The sequence below is a fragment of the Hyperolius riggenbachi genome, chromosome 2 (genome assembly GCF_040937935.1).
Source record: "Hyperolius riggenbachi isolate aHypRig1 chromosome 2, aHypRig1.pri, whole genome shotgun sequence".
In the NCBI taxonomy this organism is placed as follows: Eukaryota; Metazoa; Chordata; class Amphibia; order Anura; family Hyperoliidae; genus Hyperolius; species Hyperolius riggenbachi.
This window is the reverse complement of record NC_090647.1, coordinates 81,422,952-81,442,426: the sequence shown is the minus strand read 5'-3', so window position 1 is coordinate 81,442,426 and position 19,475 is coordinate 81,422,952. Positions and strand designations below refer to the sequence as shown.

At 45.6% G+C, this 19,475-nt stretch overlaps 1 protein-coding gene across 1 annotated transcript in view; it reads right to left on the bottom strand.

The window, feature by feature from the left end:
- LOC137544809 (olfactory receptor 6N2-like) overlaps positions 1-18,869 on the bottom strand; it is a 30,406-nt gene extending 11,537 nt beyond the window's left edge. The window contains exons 1-2 of the mRNA XM_068265896.1: positions 18,833-18,869; positions 18,370-18,438 (exon numbers count right to left, since the gene is read on the bottom strand). Coding sequence (XP_068121997.1) covers positions 18,370-18,438; positions 18,833-18,869 — 106 coding nt within the window. The remainder of the gene's footprint in view (positions 1-18,369; positions 18,439-18,832) is intronic.
- Between the last annotated feature and the right edge of the window lie 606 nt (positions 18,870-19,475).

The following is a 19,475-nucleotide window of genomic DNA, read 5'->3' as shown; positions in this document are numbered from 1 at the left end:
TCATCTGGGGGATTCTCAGGTATTTATTTACAAAAGCACTTGGCAGTTCCTCAAAGAAACTTCCAAAATTGTGTGCAAATACTGTAAGTAGGGAGGCTGGCAGGTGTCTTTGTATAGATCCTTTCTAGGGAGTGCTTTTGTAAAACATAAAGAAAATATTGAGACTCTCCCATGAGAAGATGAACTAGTTCAAACTCTGCCAGATCTGTCAGATTTTTACTACCTACTGTAATGCTGGGCATACACGGATGCAATTCCATGCCGGATCAAACTGCCGGCTCTATGCCAGCGTGTCCCCACGTGCGCCTGAATCGATTCGGGCACTTCCTTATCTTCTGCTTGATTCTGTCCATTGTCCGCCCGCGGGGATCGAGCGGGGAATCGATCTGCGCGGTGATCGGACCTGTCGGAAATTATCAATCGAGCCATCAGCGGCTCGATTGATAAGGAAAAACTGTCCGTGCATGCCCAGCATAAGAGACAACGAGACAGCACAGGAAATAGTAATTAATAGTGCATTTTAATCTGGGAGAGATGTACATTTTTTTCATGATTGTGGTCCTTTAACATGGAGTTTGACAATCCTTTGCAGCTATAACAGCTTATACTATTGGAAGGCTTTCCACAAGGTTTAGGAGTGTGTTTACGGTAATTTCTGACCATGCTCCCAGAAGAGCAGGTATGAGTTCAGACATTGATGTTGGACGAGAAGGCCTGGCTCCCACTCCCCACTCTTAGTTATTCAGAAATGTTTTTTATAGGTTTGAGCTCTGCAAGCCAATCAAGTTTTTCCACACCAAACTTTAGAACATGAACGTCTTCAAAATGTCTTGGTATTCTGAAGCCTTCAGAGGTCCTTTCAATGGAACTAACCGGCCAAGCCAAACCCTGAAAACCAACCCCACACCATAATCCCTCCACGTCACATTAAATCCTTGTCACAATGCAGGCAAGTTCTCAAACCTAGACTCGTCCATCAGATTGTCAGCCAGAGAAGTGTGATTCATCACTCCAGTCCAGAGGACATGTCTCTGCTACTCGAGAGTCCAGTGGTGGGATTCTTTACACGACTGCATCTGACGCTTTCCTTTGCACTTTGGTGACGTAAGGCTTGGATGTAGCTGCTCAGCCTTACAAATCCATTCCATGAAGCTCTCTGTGCACCAATCATGAGATAATGTGCATGTCTTATGACGTTTAGAGGTCTGTAGCTCTTGGGTTGTTGACTTCCGCACAATGTGCACCTCATTGTGTGCTGACCATGCTCTGTGATTTTACCTGGGCTACCACTTTACGGTTGAATTGTTATTCCCAATTGCTTCCACTTTTATTTATGTTTTAACACCACTAACAGTTGACCATGAATATTTAGTTGCAAGGAATTTTCACTAATGGACTTGCTGCACTAGTGGCTTAGCAATAGGGCATGCAGAGGTTGCGACCGCATTGAGGTCCCAGGGCCAGAGGTGCCCACTAGGGGCCCTCCCGCATCCATCTTATTAGCTTTGCATTAGTGTTTTGTTGGTAATGAGCACCTCTATACGTGCATTACCGGTATATAGTGGTAATCCTTAAAAAACCTTACTGTAAATACACCTCTCTGACACTGCAGCTGTCCTTGGTAGGTTTTGGGGCTCCGTATCAATACAGTGCTTGGGGCTCTATGCAAAACACACAGTGGAGCCCCAAGCTCCTTAGTTATGCCACTGCAGTGTAGAGATGGCTCGAACGGTTTGCTGGCGAACAGTTCCAGGCGAACTTTGGGTGGTTCGCGTCCGCATGCGATCGCGAACTTTCCGGAAGTTCGGTTCGCCCCCATAGTGCTCCATTAGGGTCAACTTTGACCCTCTACATCACAGTCAGCAGGCACATTGTAGCCAATCAGGCTACACTCACTCCTGGAGTCACTCCCCCCCTTATATCAGGCAGGGTCCGCCGGCCATTACACTCACTCGTGTGCCTGCTATAGTGAGAGAAGGGCAAGCTGCTGCAGACTGTTTCTCCTAGGGAAAGATTAGTTAGGCTCTTGGCTTGTTAGCTTGCTCCTGGCTGATTCTTATTGCTATAATAGCACCCCACAACAGCTCTTTTGAGAGCTAATCTTGTTCTTGTGATCCATTTTTTTTCCTGTGTGTCCCACTGACACTTGTGTTGCATAGACAGCCTTGCTAATTCATACTGTATGTGTGCCACTACCAGGCCCAGCACATGTGTGTGTGTGATGATAGGCAGCTGCACATTGTAATACCCATTACTGCATATACCAAGCTGTTGTGTTGAGTGAACCCACCTCATCACTGCATATACCTACCTTTTGTGTCGAGTGAACCCACCTAATCACTGCATATACCTAGCTGTTGTGCTGAGTGAACCCACCTCATCACTGCATATACCTATCTTTTGTGTTGAGTGAACCCACCTCATCACTGCATATACCTAGCTGTTATGTTGAGTGGACCCACCTCATCACTGCCTATACCTAGCTTTTGTGTTAAGTGAACCCACCTCATCACAGCATATACCTAGCTGTTGTGTTCAGTGAACCCACCTCATCACTGCATATACCTAGCTGTTGTGCTGAGTGAACCCACCTCATCACTGCATATACCTAGCTGTTGTGTTCAGTGAACTCACCTCATCACTGCATATACTTACCTAGCTGTTGTGTTGAGTGAAACCACCTCATCACTGCATATACTTACCTACCTTTTGTGTTGAGTGAACCCACCTCATCACTGCATATACCTAGCTGTTGTGGCAAGTGGTGTCATCATTGTCCGCCATAACAGATTCTCGTTAAAGGATTTAAAGTTAATTCATTTCAAATACAGCAGGGCCTCGAAAGTCCTCCTCCTGTATTGTTATTTTTGGTCACTACCTTTTGTGTTAAGTGAACCTACCTCATCACTGCATATACCTAGCTGTTGTGTTCAGTGAACCCACCTCATCACTGCATATACTTACCTAGCTGTTGTGTTCAGTGAACCCACCTCATCACTGCATATACTTACCTAACTGTTGTGTTCAGTGAACCCACCTCATCACTGCATATACCTACCTGTTGTGGTCAGTGAACCCACCTCATCACTCATATATCTAGCTGTTGTGCTTAGTGAACCCACCTCATCACTGCATATACCTAGCCATTGTGTTCAGTGAACCCACCTCATCACTGCATGTATCTAGCTGTTTTGTTGAGTGAACCCAACTCATCACTGCATATACCTAGCTGTTGTGACAAGTGGTGTCATCATTGTCCGCCATAACAGATTCTCGTTAAAGGATTTCAAGTCAATTCATTTCAAATACAGCAAGCCCTCGAAAGTCCTCCTGTATTGTTATTTTTGGTCACTACCTCGGGACGTGCATGCCGTGCCTGCTGCCTTCCTTGGATGTGTGGTGGTAGCCGTTCCTGCTCCTTTGCCCACAGCGTGCCTGCTGCCTTCCTTGGATGTGTGGTGGTGGTGGTAGCCATTTCTTAGGCTCACACTCCAGACCGGAATCGAACCAGGATTCCCCGGCCATTACCCCTGGTCAGTCACCATGGTACTGAGAAATTACCATCAAAAGTTTCACACAGTTGAATGAATGGCAGACTTGCCCTCCATAACACATTCTTGGCAAATGCGTTCAAATTGGTTTGTCTTCCGCTGGGTCAAGGGTCCATTTGACCACAGATGCCTGGTCTGCAAAGCACAGTAAGGGCAGGTACATTACTTATACAGCATGGGTCTCAGGCTCCCACTTCAGACCGGAATCGAACCCTAATTCCCCGGCCATTACCCACTGGTCACAATGGCAGATTTGCCCTCCAGAACAGATTCTCGTGAAAGGCAAGTGGTGTCATCATTGTCCGCCATAACAGATTCTCATGAAAGGATTTTTAAGTTAATTCATTTCAATTACTGCAGGGCCTCGAAAGTCCTCCTCCGAATCCTGTATTGTTATTTTTGGTCACTACCTCGGGACGTCCATGCCATGCCTGCTGCCTTCCTTGGATGTGTGTGGTGGTAGCTGTTTCTTAGGCTCCAACTCCGGACCCGGAATAGAACCAGGATTCCCCGGCCATTACCCGTGGTCACAATGGCAGACTTGCCCTCCATAATAGATTCTCGTTGCAGGTATTGAACCACAAACAGAAAATGTAATGTAAAAAATATAGATGTAAGCTTTAACAATGGTAGAGAAAGAACCATGGAAAGTTGATAAGGCATTCAGATATTAGCTAACCTGACATCACTGAATGAGGAAGAGCAATCTGGCCATGGTGAGCAGTAGTCCAGCATGGCCGTCACTACACAAACAGCTGTTTGCGGTGCATTACACAGTGAGTTTGGTGTGTCAGACACTGTCAGTGTGAAGCAGTACACTAATCACACTACCTGATTGATGTATATGTTATCTTCTAGTTCTGGCCGGCCACTTCGGGTTCTGGCCGGCCAATGCGCGAAGTGGCAGCTGCGCTGCGGCCAATGTTAGAAATGGAATGATTCCTCTGACATTAATGTATCTTCTGGCCGCAGCGCAGCGGCCAAACGTAGAACAACTTAGTTCATTTAATGCAATTCAGCCGGCGGCAATGTAACAATTCAAGCCGCCGGCTTTTTCTCTGCATCTCTCTCTCTCTCCTCCTCCCCCCTCCCGCCTCTCTCGCTCTCTCCTATGGGCAGCCGGGCGGGGACACGAGTGTCCCCCCCGGAGTCGTTCGTCGCGGCAGGGGAATCCTGCCGTTCTTGCAGAGCGGGTGCTGGCAGAAGCGATGTCTGCAGCCTCCCCGCTCTGCTTTCCTGGTGCGACGAACTACTCCCGGGGACACGCGTGTCCCCGCCTGCTGCCCATAAGAGGAGGAGAGAGAGGCAGAGAAAAAGCCGGCGGCTTGAATTGTTACATTGCCGCCGGCTGAATTGCATTAAATGAACTAAGTTGTTCTACGTTTGGCCGCTGCGCTGCGGCCAGAAGATACATTAATGTCAGAGGAATCATTCCATTTTCAACATTGGCCGCAGCGCAGCGGCCACTTCGCGCATTGGCCGGCCAGAACCCGAAGTGGCCGGCCAGAACTAGAAGTTCAAGTGGCCAAACTTCGGGTTCTGGCCGTAACATATACACATGCAAGATGTTTTAAAGCACTTTAGGCCTGCTATTTAGCATTTAATGTGATTTCTGGCCATAAAACGCTGCTTTGCGTCAAATCCAGATTTTCCCCCCGGGACTTTTGGCATCTATCCCACTCATCCATGCCCCCCTCCAGGTGTTAGACCCCTTGAAACATCTTTTCCATAACTTTTGTGGCCAGCATCATTTTTTCTAGTTTTCCAAGTTTGCCTCCCCATTGAAGTCTATTGCGGTTCGCGAAAGTTCGCGCAAACCGAACTTTTGTGGAAGTTCGCGAACCGAAAATCGGAGGTTCGGGCCATCTCTACTGCAGTGCACTTGAATGGCAGGTTAGAATGTGATTCACCTGAATTACTAGATGGCATTATACAAAAAAATAGAACTATTTGGTTTCCAGTGTGCAAGGCCGGTTTAAGGGGCCCTGGGGCAAGCAGGGGTCCCCCCTACCGATAACAAACGCACCCCCCCCCCCATTGATATACACACACATTTAATTAATAAACGCACATTTGAACACAGGCACACACACACACACAACACTTCAACACACACATCTGAACAGAGACAGACACACTTGCTCACTGCTGAGGTGAGCAAGAATGCTGAGGGAATGTAGGAGGTGTGGAAGTGGAGATATTTAGTGTTTTACCACCAGCAGCATAATTACATAAGAAATGTGGCTGCACAGGCTCCTACTGCACATGCGGGGCAACACAAATTTACAAGCACTTCAAACATCATAAAAGGGAGAGAACTGTGCCCAACCTCAGCAGTGAGCAAATGTGGCCGCACAGGCTCCTACTGCACATGCTTACCACCATTATGATGCTTACCACCAGCAGCATGATTAACTTCCCACTGAGCATGCGTGAAAGGCAGTGTGGTAGGGAGCTTCTGGGCAGCACGAACACAGCTGTTGTCAACGGAGCAGAGTGTGACTGTCTGTCCCTGTCTGAATCCTACATGGGAGGAAGGCAGGGAGACGACAGGAGGGGAAAGCACAGGGAAGGGATGAGCAGGAGACAGGGACATCAAAGCTGAGGGAGGGGAGAACAGTTGCCAGGGTCTGGTAGTGCAGGGGCCCATGCAGAGGTTGGAGGCTCAGGGGCAATTGCCCTCTTTGCCTCTATGGCAGTGCCAGTGTGAAAATGAGGCCTTATGTAACCCTTTGTACCATAACGTCAGCAGTCAAAAGATTATTAAATGTTTCTGCTTGAGCTAGAGGTAAGCTTGGAACTTCATGTGAGCTGCACATGGCCACAAACTTGGCCGCTTAGCTATGGGAGGAAGAATTAGAGCTGCTACAGTTGTGACAGACATTGGTGCTTTAGGCCTTAAAGGGGAACTGAAGTAAGAGGTATACGGAGGCTGCCATATTTATCGCCGCCCCCTGCACCTGGAGGTAGTGGACACCATCAAATGTGAACACATTGTTCTGCAAAATAAATAGCAACAGATCAAGGAGGAATCGATTGTGCGGAAATTCACCTACCTCCATCTCTGATAAAAAGTGGCCCACTGAATCAACCCCCCTCTGTTGAGGAATACTGGAGTAGAGGGCCTCCACATCCAGGGTCACCAGGAGTGTGCCCGCCGGCAGCTGCAAACCCTCCAGGACACCCAGGAGGTGCTGCGTGTCGTGTATGAAGGAGGGTAATCGGTGAACATGTGGCTGAAGATGCTTGTCCACATAAGTGCTCACCTTTTCGGTTAGAGACCCATTGCCGGACACAATGGGTCGACCGGGCGGTCTAGAAAGATTTTTATGAACTTTAGGTAGGGCGTAAAAGGTTGGCACCACCGGGTGCTCAACCTTTAAAGTAGACGCAATTTCGGCGGTGATTACTCCCTTGATAACAGCCTCATCAATGATGTCAAAAAGCAACCGTTGATTCCTCATGACCCTGGATGCAGAGACCCGCTGATACCACTCCCTATTGTTTAAAAATTTTTGGCACATATAAGTGTATTGGTCTAGCTTCATGACCACCACGTTTCCCCCCTTGTCCGATGGCTTAATAACCAAATCTTTGTTTTGACATAATTCCATAAGTGCCAAAGCTTCGTCTCGTGAAAGATTAGTCATCTCATTTTTCTCAATCCATATTTTCCTAATATCCTTCTCTACCAATGAGACAAAAGTATGCACACTAGGGCACAGGGAGAAGGGAGGAAACGTGGCGGATTTAGGGCGAAGCTGTTTGTTAATCTGTTCACTAGCCAGTCTACTAGGTGCCTCTGCACCAAAAAGATCATCATCTTCCACACAATCACTTTCCTCACTTAATTTCACAAGATCCATAAGGGAGCAAGAGAGAAGACAGAAGCGGGTAGAGCCCACGCGATGCATTTAGGCGTGCAGCGGTGACACGGTCCTTCCTTCTTCCACCTCGTAAGTCTTGCGCCCTCTCTTGCCCTACACGGGCTTCTCACGTTCCATTGTTTGGGTTCATTGGACAAAAAATTTTATGTTACTGGTATCCTTAGGGACCCTTGCCTGCAGCTTTCCTTACTATTCCCAGGGACTCTATTTATATTGTGCAATTTTTTCACAATTTATCATATACATGCACTGTATATTGACTTTATTAGAATATTTTGCACCTTTTTATCTATGTAAATTGCAATACTTATAGAGGTGGTTGTTAGGGTTTGTGATTATTGTATTATCCTGTTTTTTAATATTCCGTTCACCGCTGCCATCACCCTATGGTGATTTTTAGGAATTTTAATGTTGTTAATCTATTTTCCAATAAAGGTTGTTATACTTTTTGACAATTATCAGGAGTGGTCTGGTGCTGTATAATTTGGGTACTCTCTCTTTGGTTGTAAAGATCCATAAGGGCACAATAATCTCGACTGGACCAGTCTTTCCAGTCGGAAATGGCTCCCCCTAAAGGTGCTTCGTTTTTCCTTTTGTGTAGGGTTTTTAAAGTTAAATTGCGTCCAAATAAGTGTAGGTCCTTCACGAATTCAAAGCTATCCAGATTGCTCTCGGGGCAAAAACCTAAACCCCTACTTAAAAGATCAATAATACCTTGAGACAGGTTATGACCTGAAATGTTAATGACCTGTAGATTAGTGTGGTTACTGGGCATATAGGTATTACGTGGCTAGGTCCCGGTCCTCCTCTAAAAAAACAATAGAGGAGGACTGTGACCCTGAATAGCCACATGCTCCCAAATTGGAACTACTGTCTTCTTCCTGTGAATTACTGGCACTGGCTGTAAGATATTTATTAATAGGACCGGTTTTGGATTTATTCTTTTGTGCTTTTTCTTTTTCAATTGCCTTCTTTTTCTCTCTTTTATTATCTCTCTTTTTAGTGAGATTGGGGAGATTACCTCCAGCGACCGATCTAGTTACAGGTCGGTTTGGGGCCTGTACACCCTGTCCTACTATACTTTCACTCTCTCTACTCACTGATGAATCTGTGTCTTCTCTTCAGCTGCACCAGAGTCCGTCGGAGTGTCTCCAGGACCCTGACCAGGCGGATTTCTTAAAGGTTTTTTAGGAATAATTGGTTTTTTACCCTTAGGGGGAACACTACCCCACCTATAAGCGTATCCCATTTTGTAAGCAGTTTTGTCCCGTTCAAGCTTGTTATCCTTCCTGGTAACAATTTCTTTGTTATATTTTTCAATGTGTATTTTTAATTTGCTATTTCTAGTTAAAAATAGTGGATGTTCACAACCCCACTCAAAGAATCAAGTACCTCCTCAATCTTTTTATCAATTGATAACAAATCCGCCTTTTCCAGATCCTGCATCAGTTCCAACATGACCTTGGAGCAGCCTTCAAAATTATTTTCCCATTTTTGTTTGAAATTCTCAGGTAAGGTTTTCTTAAAGGGAAAAATTTGTATCCTTAACCACAAAGGTGCCTTCCCTTCTAGTAGGTAATTTTCATTGAATTTTATGTTCCACCAGGTTCTGCTTTTTTGCTCATACAATTTCTCCAATCTTCTAAAGCTGGAGTTGATAAGTTGCTCTGCATTCCTGGCCCCCCTATCATGGGCACAGTCCTCCCCCACCTGTTGCACAATCGCCTCCCACTGTAGCATGGCCAAGATCAAAGAGTTACATCTCAAAAAAGGACCCCTTCAACTCAATACAAATTTCTGACCACTACCCCAAGGGGGCTAAAGACCCTTGAATTAGAAACAAAAACACCTAAAAAAAGCTGGGGAAGTGATCAGAAAAAATAATAATAATAATAATACTTAGCTAAAAATAGCCTGCAACATTCATAAATGAGTTTTTTTCTTATGCATCATGCCAACAAGAAATATAGAGACAACAGCAAAAAGGAGGATTGGCTCTTGGGTGCATAAGAAACTACAAAAAAATCTTTATTTTAAATTACACATACACATAACAAATACATTACTAAATATAAAGAGTAGAGAAACCGAGAGCCCAATATAGTGTAGTATGTTAAGCATAAATGAAGTAAAGGTTATCGTGAGAAAATTATACTCACAAACATGGGTTACCACACAGGCAACCACTGTATAGGCAGGTGAGGAGATTAGACCTGTCCTCACTAAGGGATAAGAAGTCGCTCTCTGTAGATGCGAAAGGGGGTAGATCACCCCTCCACCAGGGGTGGACACGGTATAGCAGTAGGAGAACAGAGGCGCCAGCAGGATAAAAGTGGATAAAAACTTTAAAATTTGCTGGGAGGAAGTGGTGGACTTACCTCCATAAAGCAGACACGAAAGACTGTCTGAATAGTAGTCACATTTATTAATTAGTACCCCAAAACAGTGCAACGCGTTTCGCAGGCCCAGCCCGCTTCATCAGGCAATAAAAATGGGGACAAGACAGAATTTCAGCAATAGCAGGTGTAACGCCTCAGGCGTTACACCTGCTATTGCTGAAATTCTGTCTTGTCCCCATTTTTATTGCCTGATGAAGCGGGCTGGGCCTGCGAAACGCGTTGCACTGTTTTGGGGTACTAATTAATAAATGTGACTACTATTCAGACAGTCTTTCGTGTCTGCTTTATGGAGGTAAGTCCACCACTTCCTCCCAGCAAATTTTAAAGTTTTTATCCACTTTTATCCTGCTGGCGCCTCTGTTCTCCTACTGCCATTACTAAATATAAATCACACTATCTAGGATACCCCTTAAGATCAATAGGTTGGTCTCCCCAGGATAAAGACATAGGGAAATGAGGCTGCAGTCCTCATAAAACCCTTATGACGCAAAGAGTCATACTCCACTGTTTCATCAACTGGCACAAAAACGCCCAGGAACCGCAATGCATTAGTCTCCTACAACAGAGACAATAGCAATCCACTCACAAGGTGCAAAACAAACTTAATGGATGGTATCATATGACAAAGAGCTTAATATTGAATGCATATGTCACACACCCGCATCATAAAGGGGTAAGTTGTCAAAGTGTGACAGGCATGGAGGTTGTATGCATCACTTCAGCTAGAGCATGCAGATCCCATGTGTATAAATGGTGGCAAAGCAGTTGGTAGATAGAGCAAAGATCAGCATATGCATAGATGAAAGAAGTTCGTCCAGTGTTAGCTCTTCTTAAACCCCCAATCGCAGGGTTGTGAGACCATGGACTGAAAGCTTGAAGCGAAGGACATGCTAGAAAAGCCGCAGATGCAGTTTTTGTGAATCAGCACATTGTCAGCAAGCCATGCAAACCATGCGGTGGATCATAGTTACCATCCTTTTATAGGTGGAAAGAATCCAGGTGGTTGAACGTGGATGTGGAGTAGCCCGGTGATGGATGTCCAGGGGAGACCAAAAGCTGCCTAAAAGCCTACCATGTTTCGCCGCACTAGCGGCCTTATCAAAGGCAGGCAGCAGCAACTTTATTACCTATGATCGCCATGCTGGCGTTTTTGAAGTGCACCGCGGCCGCGTCCGATACGCCCCCCGCCGCCCACGTCAATGCGCACGTCCAGCACAAAGCTCAGACGTGTGGGTGGAGTCTCGCTGGAGCGCAAAAAAGCGCCTCAAACACCCGGAAGATGGCGTGTATAGCGAGACACCGCCCACAGGCAAGCGGTGGACAAGAGGGAGGGAGCACAGGACGCAGGCCGCCGCGCATACATGGGGAGAAAAATATAAATCAATATTGCCCTATATGAGCAGCACTGACTATAGTAATGAATAAATACAAATTAAAAAACATTGCATCGTCTGGGCATAATATCTCCCTGTGTGTCAGACCGGTGTACTGAAGCACACAGAAGGCATTTCTATCATATCAAATCAAAAGAATAAAAATATATATATATATAACACGAGAGACCACCGCTAGAGTGTGCAATGATGGCAGCCATGCTGTGCACAACACACACACTCAATGCAGTGTCTCCCATCAAAACAACATATCATGACAAGTATAAGGGGGAGAGATATCTCAAATTATATACAAGCTCAGTGCTAAGGAAGCACACAAACCCGCGCATAGATACATGCGCAAATATATGCTTATCGCGCACTGAGAGAGAAAAATGGCCGGAAAATGTGTTGCCAACAGTGGGACAGGAGACAGGGCAGAGGAGAGGGGGGAGGAAAGGGAGTGACTCCCGCCCGCAGACAGGGGGACCAGGGGTACAGAACAGGGGCTAACCAGGTAAAAATACTCTATAATTGATGCTGTCATTGAATCCTCTTGGTTCTGTTGCTTTTAATTCAAAGATCCATCTGGACTCCAATTGTAGCAACTTCCTATCGATGTCTCCACCTCTGGGATGGGTATGGATCCTGTTGAGGCCTACAAATTTCACGAAACTGGGAATCCCTCTATGTTCAAGGTGTATATGTCTGGCAATGGGGGATTTGAAGTTGCAGGTGGTGATGTCACTAATATGGTCCTTGATTCTTTCTTTAAATGCTCGTGCTGTCTTGCCAATGTAGAAACATCCACATCTGCAATACAGCAGATAAATGACCCCTGCCGTGTTGCAGTTAACAAAGTGCCGCAACCACCATCTACGGCCATTAGGTAACACCACCGATCTGCCAATCTCCAAATAGCGACAATATACACAACCCCCACATGAATAAGTTCCAGTTACATTACAGTGTTTGCGGGGTCCCTCCCTTCCCCAGAAGTGGCTAGAAGTAAGCTTATCTTTTAGGGTTTGGCTACGCCTATAGGTTACCTGAGGGGTGGGGGCTACAAATTCCCTCACCGTTCTATCATTCGTCAAAACGTGCCAGTGTCGATGGAGTACATCCTCCACTTTATCCTTTTGGTTGTTAAATCGAGTAATAAAGCTCGTTGTGGTAGGAAAACCGAATTCCTTATTCTTTTTTACAAGCAAGTCTGTGCGATTTGTCGCCTTGGCTCGCTTATAGGCCTTCTTCAGCCATTTATCCTTATACCCCCTCTCTCTAAAACGGGAGCGGAGTAATTTGGCTTCCTTTTCAAAAGTAGAATCCTCTGTGCAATTACGACGTAGTCTTAAGTATTGACAAGTCGGTATGCCTCGTATAGTGTGCTCAGGATGAGCACTGTCAGCATGTAAATATGCATTAGATGCTGTAAGTTTACGAAAAAGTCGGGTCGATATAGATCCATCGGCACTGACATCAATTTTTATGTCCAGAAAAGGAATGGACTGCCAATCGCAGTCCATAGTGAACTTCAAATTCCAATCATTTTGGTTCAGGATCATAATGAATTCATCTAATAGGGATCTACCTCCCGTCCAGAACATGACCACGTCGTCGATGTACCTGTGCCACGATACAATGTGGCACAGATACTCGACGAGGGAGTCACTCCCGAACAGGTGTCGCTCCCAATCCCCCAGGTACAGGTTAGCCAGCAACGGGGCACACGTGGTCCCCATCGCCGCCCCCTGCACCTGGAGGTAGTGGACATCATCAAATGTGAACACATTGTTCTGCAAAATAAATAGCAACAGATCAAGGAGGAATCGATTGTGTGGAAAACATCGCCTACCTCCATCTCTGATAAAAAGTGGCCCACTGAATCAACCCCCCTCTGTTGAGGAATACTGGAGTAGAGGGCCTCCACATCCAGGGTCACCAGGAGTGTGCCCGCCGGCAGCTGCAAACCCTCCAGGACACCCAGGAGGTGCTGCGTGTCGCGTATTTAGGAGGGTAATCGGTGAACATGTGGCTGAAGATGCTTGTCCACATAAGTGCTCACCTTTTCGGTTAGAGACCCATTGCCGGACACAATGGGTCGACCGGGCGGTCTAGAAAGATTTTTATGAACTTTAGGTAGGGCGTAAAAGGTTGGCACCCCCGGGTGCTCAACCTTTAAAGTAGACGCAATTTCGGCGGTGATGACTCCCTTCATAACAGCCTCATCAATGATGTCAAAAAGCAACCGTTGATTCCTCATGACCCTGGATGCAGAGACCCGCTGATGCCACTCCCTATTGTTTAATTTTTTTTGGCACATATAAGTGTATTGGTCTAGCTTCATGACCACCACGTTTCCCCCCTTGTCCGATGGCTTAATAACCAAATCTTTGTTTTGACATAATTCCATAAGTGCCAAAGCTTCGTCTCGTGAAAGATTAATCATCTCATTTTTCTCAATCCATATTTTCCTAATATCCTTCTCTACCAATGAGACAAAAGTATGCACACTAGGGCACAGGGAGAAGGGAGGAAACGTGGCAGACCTAGGGCGAAGCTGTTTGTTAATCTGTTCACTAGCCAGTCTACTAGGTGCCTCTGCACCAAAAAGATCATCATCTTCCACACAATCACTTTCCTCACTTAATTTCACAAGATCCATAAGGGCACGATAATCTCGACTGGACCAGTCTTTCCAGTCGGAAATGGCTCCCCCTAAAGGTGCTTCGTTTTTCCTTTTGTGTAGCGTTTTGAAAGTTAAATTGCATCCAAATAGGTCCTTCACGAATTCAAAGCTATCCAGATTGCTCTCGGGGCAAAAACCTAAACCCCTACTTAAAAGATCAATAATACCTTGAGACAGGTTATGACCTGAAATGTTAATGACCTGTAGATTAGTGTGGTTACTGGGTAGGTCCGTCCGTGAAGGGCATATAGGTATTACGTGGCTAGGTCCCGGTCCTCCTCTAAAAAACCAATAGAGGAGGACTGTGACCCTGAATAGCCACGTGGTGGTCATGAAGCTGACCAATACACTTATATGTGCCAAAAAATTTTAAACAATAGGGAGTGGTATCAGCGGGTCTCTGCATCCAGGGTCATGAGGAATCGACGGTTGCTTATTGACATCATTGATGAGGCTGTTATGAAGGGAGTCATCACCGCCGAAATTGCGTCTACTTTAAAGGTTGAGCACCCGGTGGTGCCAACCTTTTACGCCCTACCTAAAGTTCATAAAAATCTAGACCGCCCGGTCGACCCATTGTGTCCGGCAATGGGTCTCTAACCGAAAAGGTGAGAACTTATGTGGACAAGCATCTTCAGCCACATGTTCACCGATTACCCTCCTTCATACGCGACACGCAGCACCTCCTGGGTGTCCTGGAGGATTTGCAGCTGCCGGCGGGCACACTCCTGGTGACCCTGGATGTGGAGGCCCTCTACTCCAGTATTCCTCAACAGAGGGGGGTTGATTCAGTGGGCCACTTTTTATGAGAGATGAAGGTAGGCGAATTTCCACACAATCGATTCCTCCTTGATCTGTTGCTATTTATTTTGCAGAACAATGTGTTCACATTTGATGGTGTCCACTACCTCCAGGTGCAGGGGGCGGCGAGGGGGACCACGTGTGCCCCGCCGCTGGCTAACCTGTACCTGGGGGATTGGGAGCGACACCTGTTCGGGAGTGACTCCCTCGTCGAGTATCTGTGCCACATTGTATCGTGGCACAGGTACATCGACGACGTGGTCATGTTCTGGACGAGAGGTAGATCCCTATAAGATGAATTCATTATGATCCTGAACCAAAATGATTGGAATTTGAAGTTCACTATGGACTGTGATTGGCAGTCCATTCCTTTTCTGGACATAAAAATTGATGTCAGTGCCGATGGATCTATATCGACCCGACTTTTTCGTAAACTTACAGAATCTAATGCATATTTACATGCTGACAGTGCTCATCCTGAGCACACTATACGAGGCATACCGACTGGTCAATACTTAAGACTACGTCGTAATTGCACAGAGGATTCTACTTTTGAAAAGGAAGCCAAATTACTCCGCTCCCGTTTTAGAGAGAGGGGGTATAAGGATAGATGGCTGAAGAAGGCCTATAAGCGAGCCAAGGCGACAAATCGCACAGACTTGCTTGTAAAAAAGAATAGGGAATTCGGTTTTCCTACCACAATGAGCTTTATTACTCGATTTAACAACCAAAAGGATAAAGTGGAGGATGTACTCCATCGACACTGGCACGTTTTGACGAATGATAGAACGGTGAGGGAATTTGTAGCCCCCACCCCTCAGGTAACCTATAGGCGTAGCCAAACCCTAAAAGATAAGCTTACTTCTAGCCACTTCTGGGGAAGGGAGGGACCCCGCAAACACTGTAATGTAACTGGAACTTATTCATGTGGGGGTTGTGTATATTGTCGCTATTTGGAGATTGGCAGATCGGTGGTGTTACCTAATGGCCGTAGATGGTGGTTGCGGCACTTTGTTAACTGCAACACGGCAGGGGTCATTTATCTGCTGTATTGCAGATGTGGATGTTTCTACATTGGCAAGACAGCACGAGCATTTAAAGAAAGAATCAAGGACCATATTAGTGACATCACCACCTGCAACTTCAAATCCCCCATTGCCAGACATATACACCTTGAACATAGAGGGAATCCCAGTTTCGTGAAATTTGTAGGCCTCAACAGGATCCATACCCATCCCAGAGGTGGAGACATCGATAGGAAGTTGCTACAATTGGAGTCCAGATGGATCTTTGAATTAAAAGCAACAGAACCAAGAGGATTCAATGACAGCATCAATTATAGAGTATTTTTACCTGGTTAGCCCCTGTTCTGTGCCCCTGGTCCCCCTGTCTGCGGGCGGGAGTCACTCCCTTTCCATCCCCCCTCTCCTCTGCCCTGTCTCCTGTCCCACTGTTGGCAACACATTTTCCGGCCATTTTTTTCTCTCAGTGTGCGATAAGCATATATTTGCGCATGTATCTATGCGCGGGTTTGTGTGCTTCCTTAGCACTGAGCTTGTATATAATTTGAGATATCTCTCCCCTTTATACTTGTTATGATATGTTGTTTTGATGGGAGACACCGCATTGAGTGTGTGTGTTGTGCACAGCATGGCTGCCATCATTGCACACTCTAGCGGTGGTCTCTCGTGTTATATATATATATTTTTATTCTTTTGATTTGATATGATAGAAATGCCTTCTGTGTGCTTCAGTACACCGGTCTGACACACAGGGAGATATTATGCCCAGACGATGCAATGTATTTTAATTTGTATTTATTCATTACTATAGTCAGTGCTGCTCATATAGGGCAATATTGATTTATATTTTTCTCCCCATGTATGCGCGGCGGCCTGCGTCCTGTGCTCCCTCCCCCTTGTCCACCGCTTGCCTGTGGGCGGTGTCTCGCTATACACGCCATCTTCCGGGTGTTTGAGGCGCTTTTTTGCGCTCCAGCGAGACTCCACCCACACGTCTGAGCTTTGTGCTGGACGTGCGCATTGACGTGGGCGGCGGGGGGCGTATTGGACGCGGACGCGGTGCACTTCAAAAACGCCAGCATGGCGATCGTAGGTAATAAAGTTGCTGCTGCCTGCCTTTGATAAGGCCGCTAGTGCGGCGAAACATGTTAGGCTTTTAGGCAGCTTTTGGTCTCCCCTGGACATCCATCACCGGGCTACTCCACATCCACGTTCAACCACCTGGATTCTTTCCACCTATAAAAGGATGGTAACTATGATCCACCGCATGGTTTGCATGGCTTGCTGACAATGTGCTGATTCACAAAAACTGAATCTGCGGCTTTTCTAGCATGTCCTTCGCTTCAAGCTTTCAGTCCATGGTCTCACAACCCTGCGATTGGGGGTTTAAGAAGAGCTAACACTGGACGAACTTCTTTCATCTATGCATATGCTGATCTTTGCTCTATCTACCAACTGCTTTGCCACCATTTATACACATGGGATCTGCATGCTCTAGCTGAAGTGATGCATACAACCTCCATGCCTGTCACACTTTGACAACTTACCCCTTTATGATGCGGGTGTGTGACATATACATTCAATATTAAGCTCTTTGTCATATGATACCATCCATTAAGTTTGTTTTGCACCTTGTGAGTGGATTGCTATTGTCTCTGTTGTAGGAGACTAATGCATCGCGGTTCCTGGGCGTTTTTGTGCCAGTTGATGAAACAGTGGAGTATGACTCTTTGCGTCATAAGGGTTTTATGAGGACTGCAGCCTCATTTCCCTATGTCTTTATCCTGGGGAGACCAACCTATTGATCTTAAGGGGTATCCTAGATAGTGTGATTTATATTTAGTAATGTATTTGTTATGTGTATGTGTAATTTAAAATAAAGATTTTTTTGTAGTTTCTTATGCACCCAAGAGCCAATCCTCCTTTTTGCTGTTGTCTCTGCCATATTTATTTCCTTTTAATCAATACCAGTTGCCTGGCAGCCCTGCTGGTCTATTTCTCTGCAGTAGTATCTGAATATCACCAAAAAAAAAAATAATGCAGCTAGTCTTGTCAGATCTGACTTTAAAGTCTGAAACACCTGATCTGCTGCATGCTTGTTCAGGGGCTATGGCTAATAGTATTAGAGGCAGAGGAACAGCAGGGCTGATGGGCAACTGGAATTGCTTAAAAGGAAATAAACATGGCAGCCTCCATATACCTCTTTCCTCAGTTCCCCTTTAAGATTCCTGTCACAACTTTGTTGTTGTCACGCATTCAAGGAAGCTCTGATGAAGTGGAGACTTCTTTTTATCCAAAGGCTGATCTGTAAAACCTAAGGTCAAAGGACATTTCCGTGCAAGAGAATAAAAGGCTACTCCCAACAGCATTGTCAAAACACCATTCACTGACAATGGTTAGGTGTTTTCCTGGAAATGGAAGGAAGTGGGTATGTGAAAAGAAACTTCAGGCAAAAAGAAAAATGAGGACCTTACCCTACTATATCTAGGAAACCATGCATGGTTTACAAAAACTTGACAATATGATTTTACTTGATAACTATTTACTGGTTTTGTTTGATGCAGAGCCATTATTTACTTCAATACCCTAGTGAGTGGGCCTAAAAGTGTACCTGAGATGAACTTCGGATCAAAAAGCAGATACTTACCTATGAAGAGGGAAGCCTCTGGCTCCTGTAGAGGCTTCCTGTGTCCCTGCCATTGCTCATCGGAACCCTCTGCTCAACTTGTGATCAACTAGTGCCACTTAGTGGTAAGCTGGAAAAATGTAAAAAAAAATGCTAACACAGAATTAATTATATTATTACAATAATAATTGTGGGTTCAAAGACTCTTTAAAGGGAACCTGAACTGAGTAAAATTATTTAAAATAAACACATAAGGTAACTTTAAATGAACATTACATAGTTACCTCGCCATCAGTTCCTCTCAGAAGCTCACTATTTTCTTATGACAATGATCCCTTTCAGTTCTGACAACATTTTGTCAGAACTGAAATATATCAGTTGCTGTCAGTTATAGCTGAGAATTCTCCATCCTCCATTTTGAAAATAGCCATTACTCCATAACAGTTTTCTGGTCAGCACACTGTTAAACTGTAACATCGCCCACTTGAGCCATAGGGAAACATGGACTTTAACTGGCACATAGGGAAACATGGACTTTAACTGGACAACTGATGTGCCAGTTAAAGTCCATGTTTCCCTATGGCTCAAGTGGGTGATGTTACAGTTTAACAGTGTGCTGACCAGAAAACTGTTATGGAGTAATGGCCATTTTCAAAATGGAGGATGGAGAATTCCCTTGATCACAGTGGAAAAACAGGATGCGGGAGAGGAAAAAGAGATTGAGGAGTAGACTACACGGGAGATAGGTATGACATGTGTATGTTTATTTTGACTTCTAATTTTCAGTTCAGGTTTTCTTTAAAGAGAACCCGAGGTGTGTTTAAAGAATGTGATATGAATACAGAGGCTGGATCTGCCTATACAGCCCAGCCTCTGTTGCTATCCCAAACCCCACTAAGGTCCCCCTGCACTCTGCAATCCCTTATAAATCACAGCCGTGCTGTGAGGCTGTTTTTACATCTGTAGTGTCAGTCTCAGCTGCCCCCCCCCCTCCTGCATAGCTCCGGTCCCTGCCCCCGTCCCTTCCCTCCAATCAGCAGGGAGGGAAGGGATGCAGGCGGGGACTGGAGTTCTGCAGGAGGTGGGGAGAGCAGCAGACTGACACTATAGAGATAAACACAGCCAGC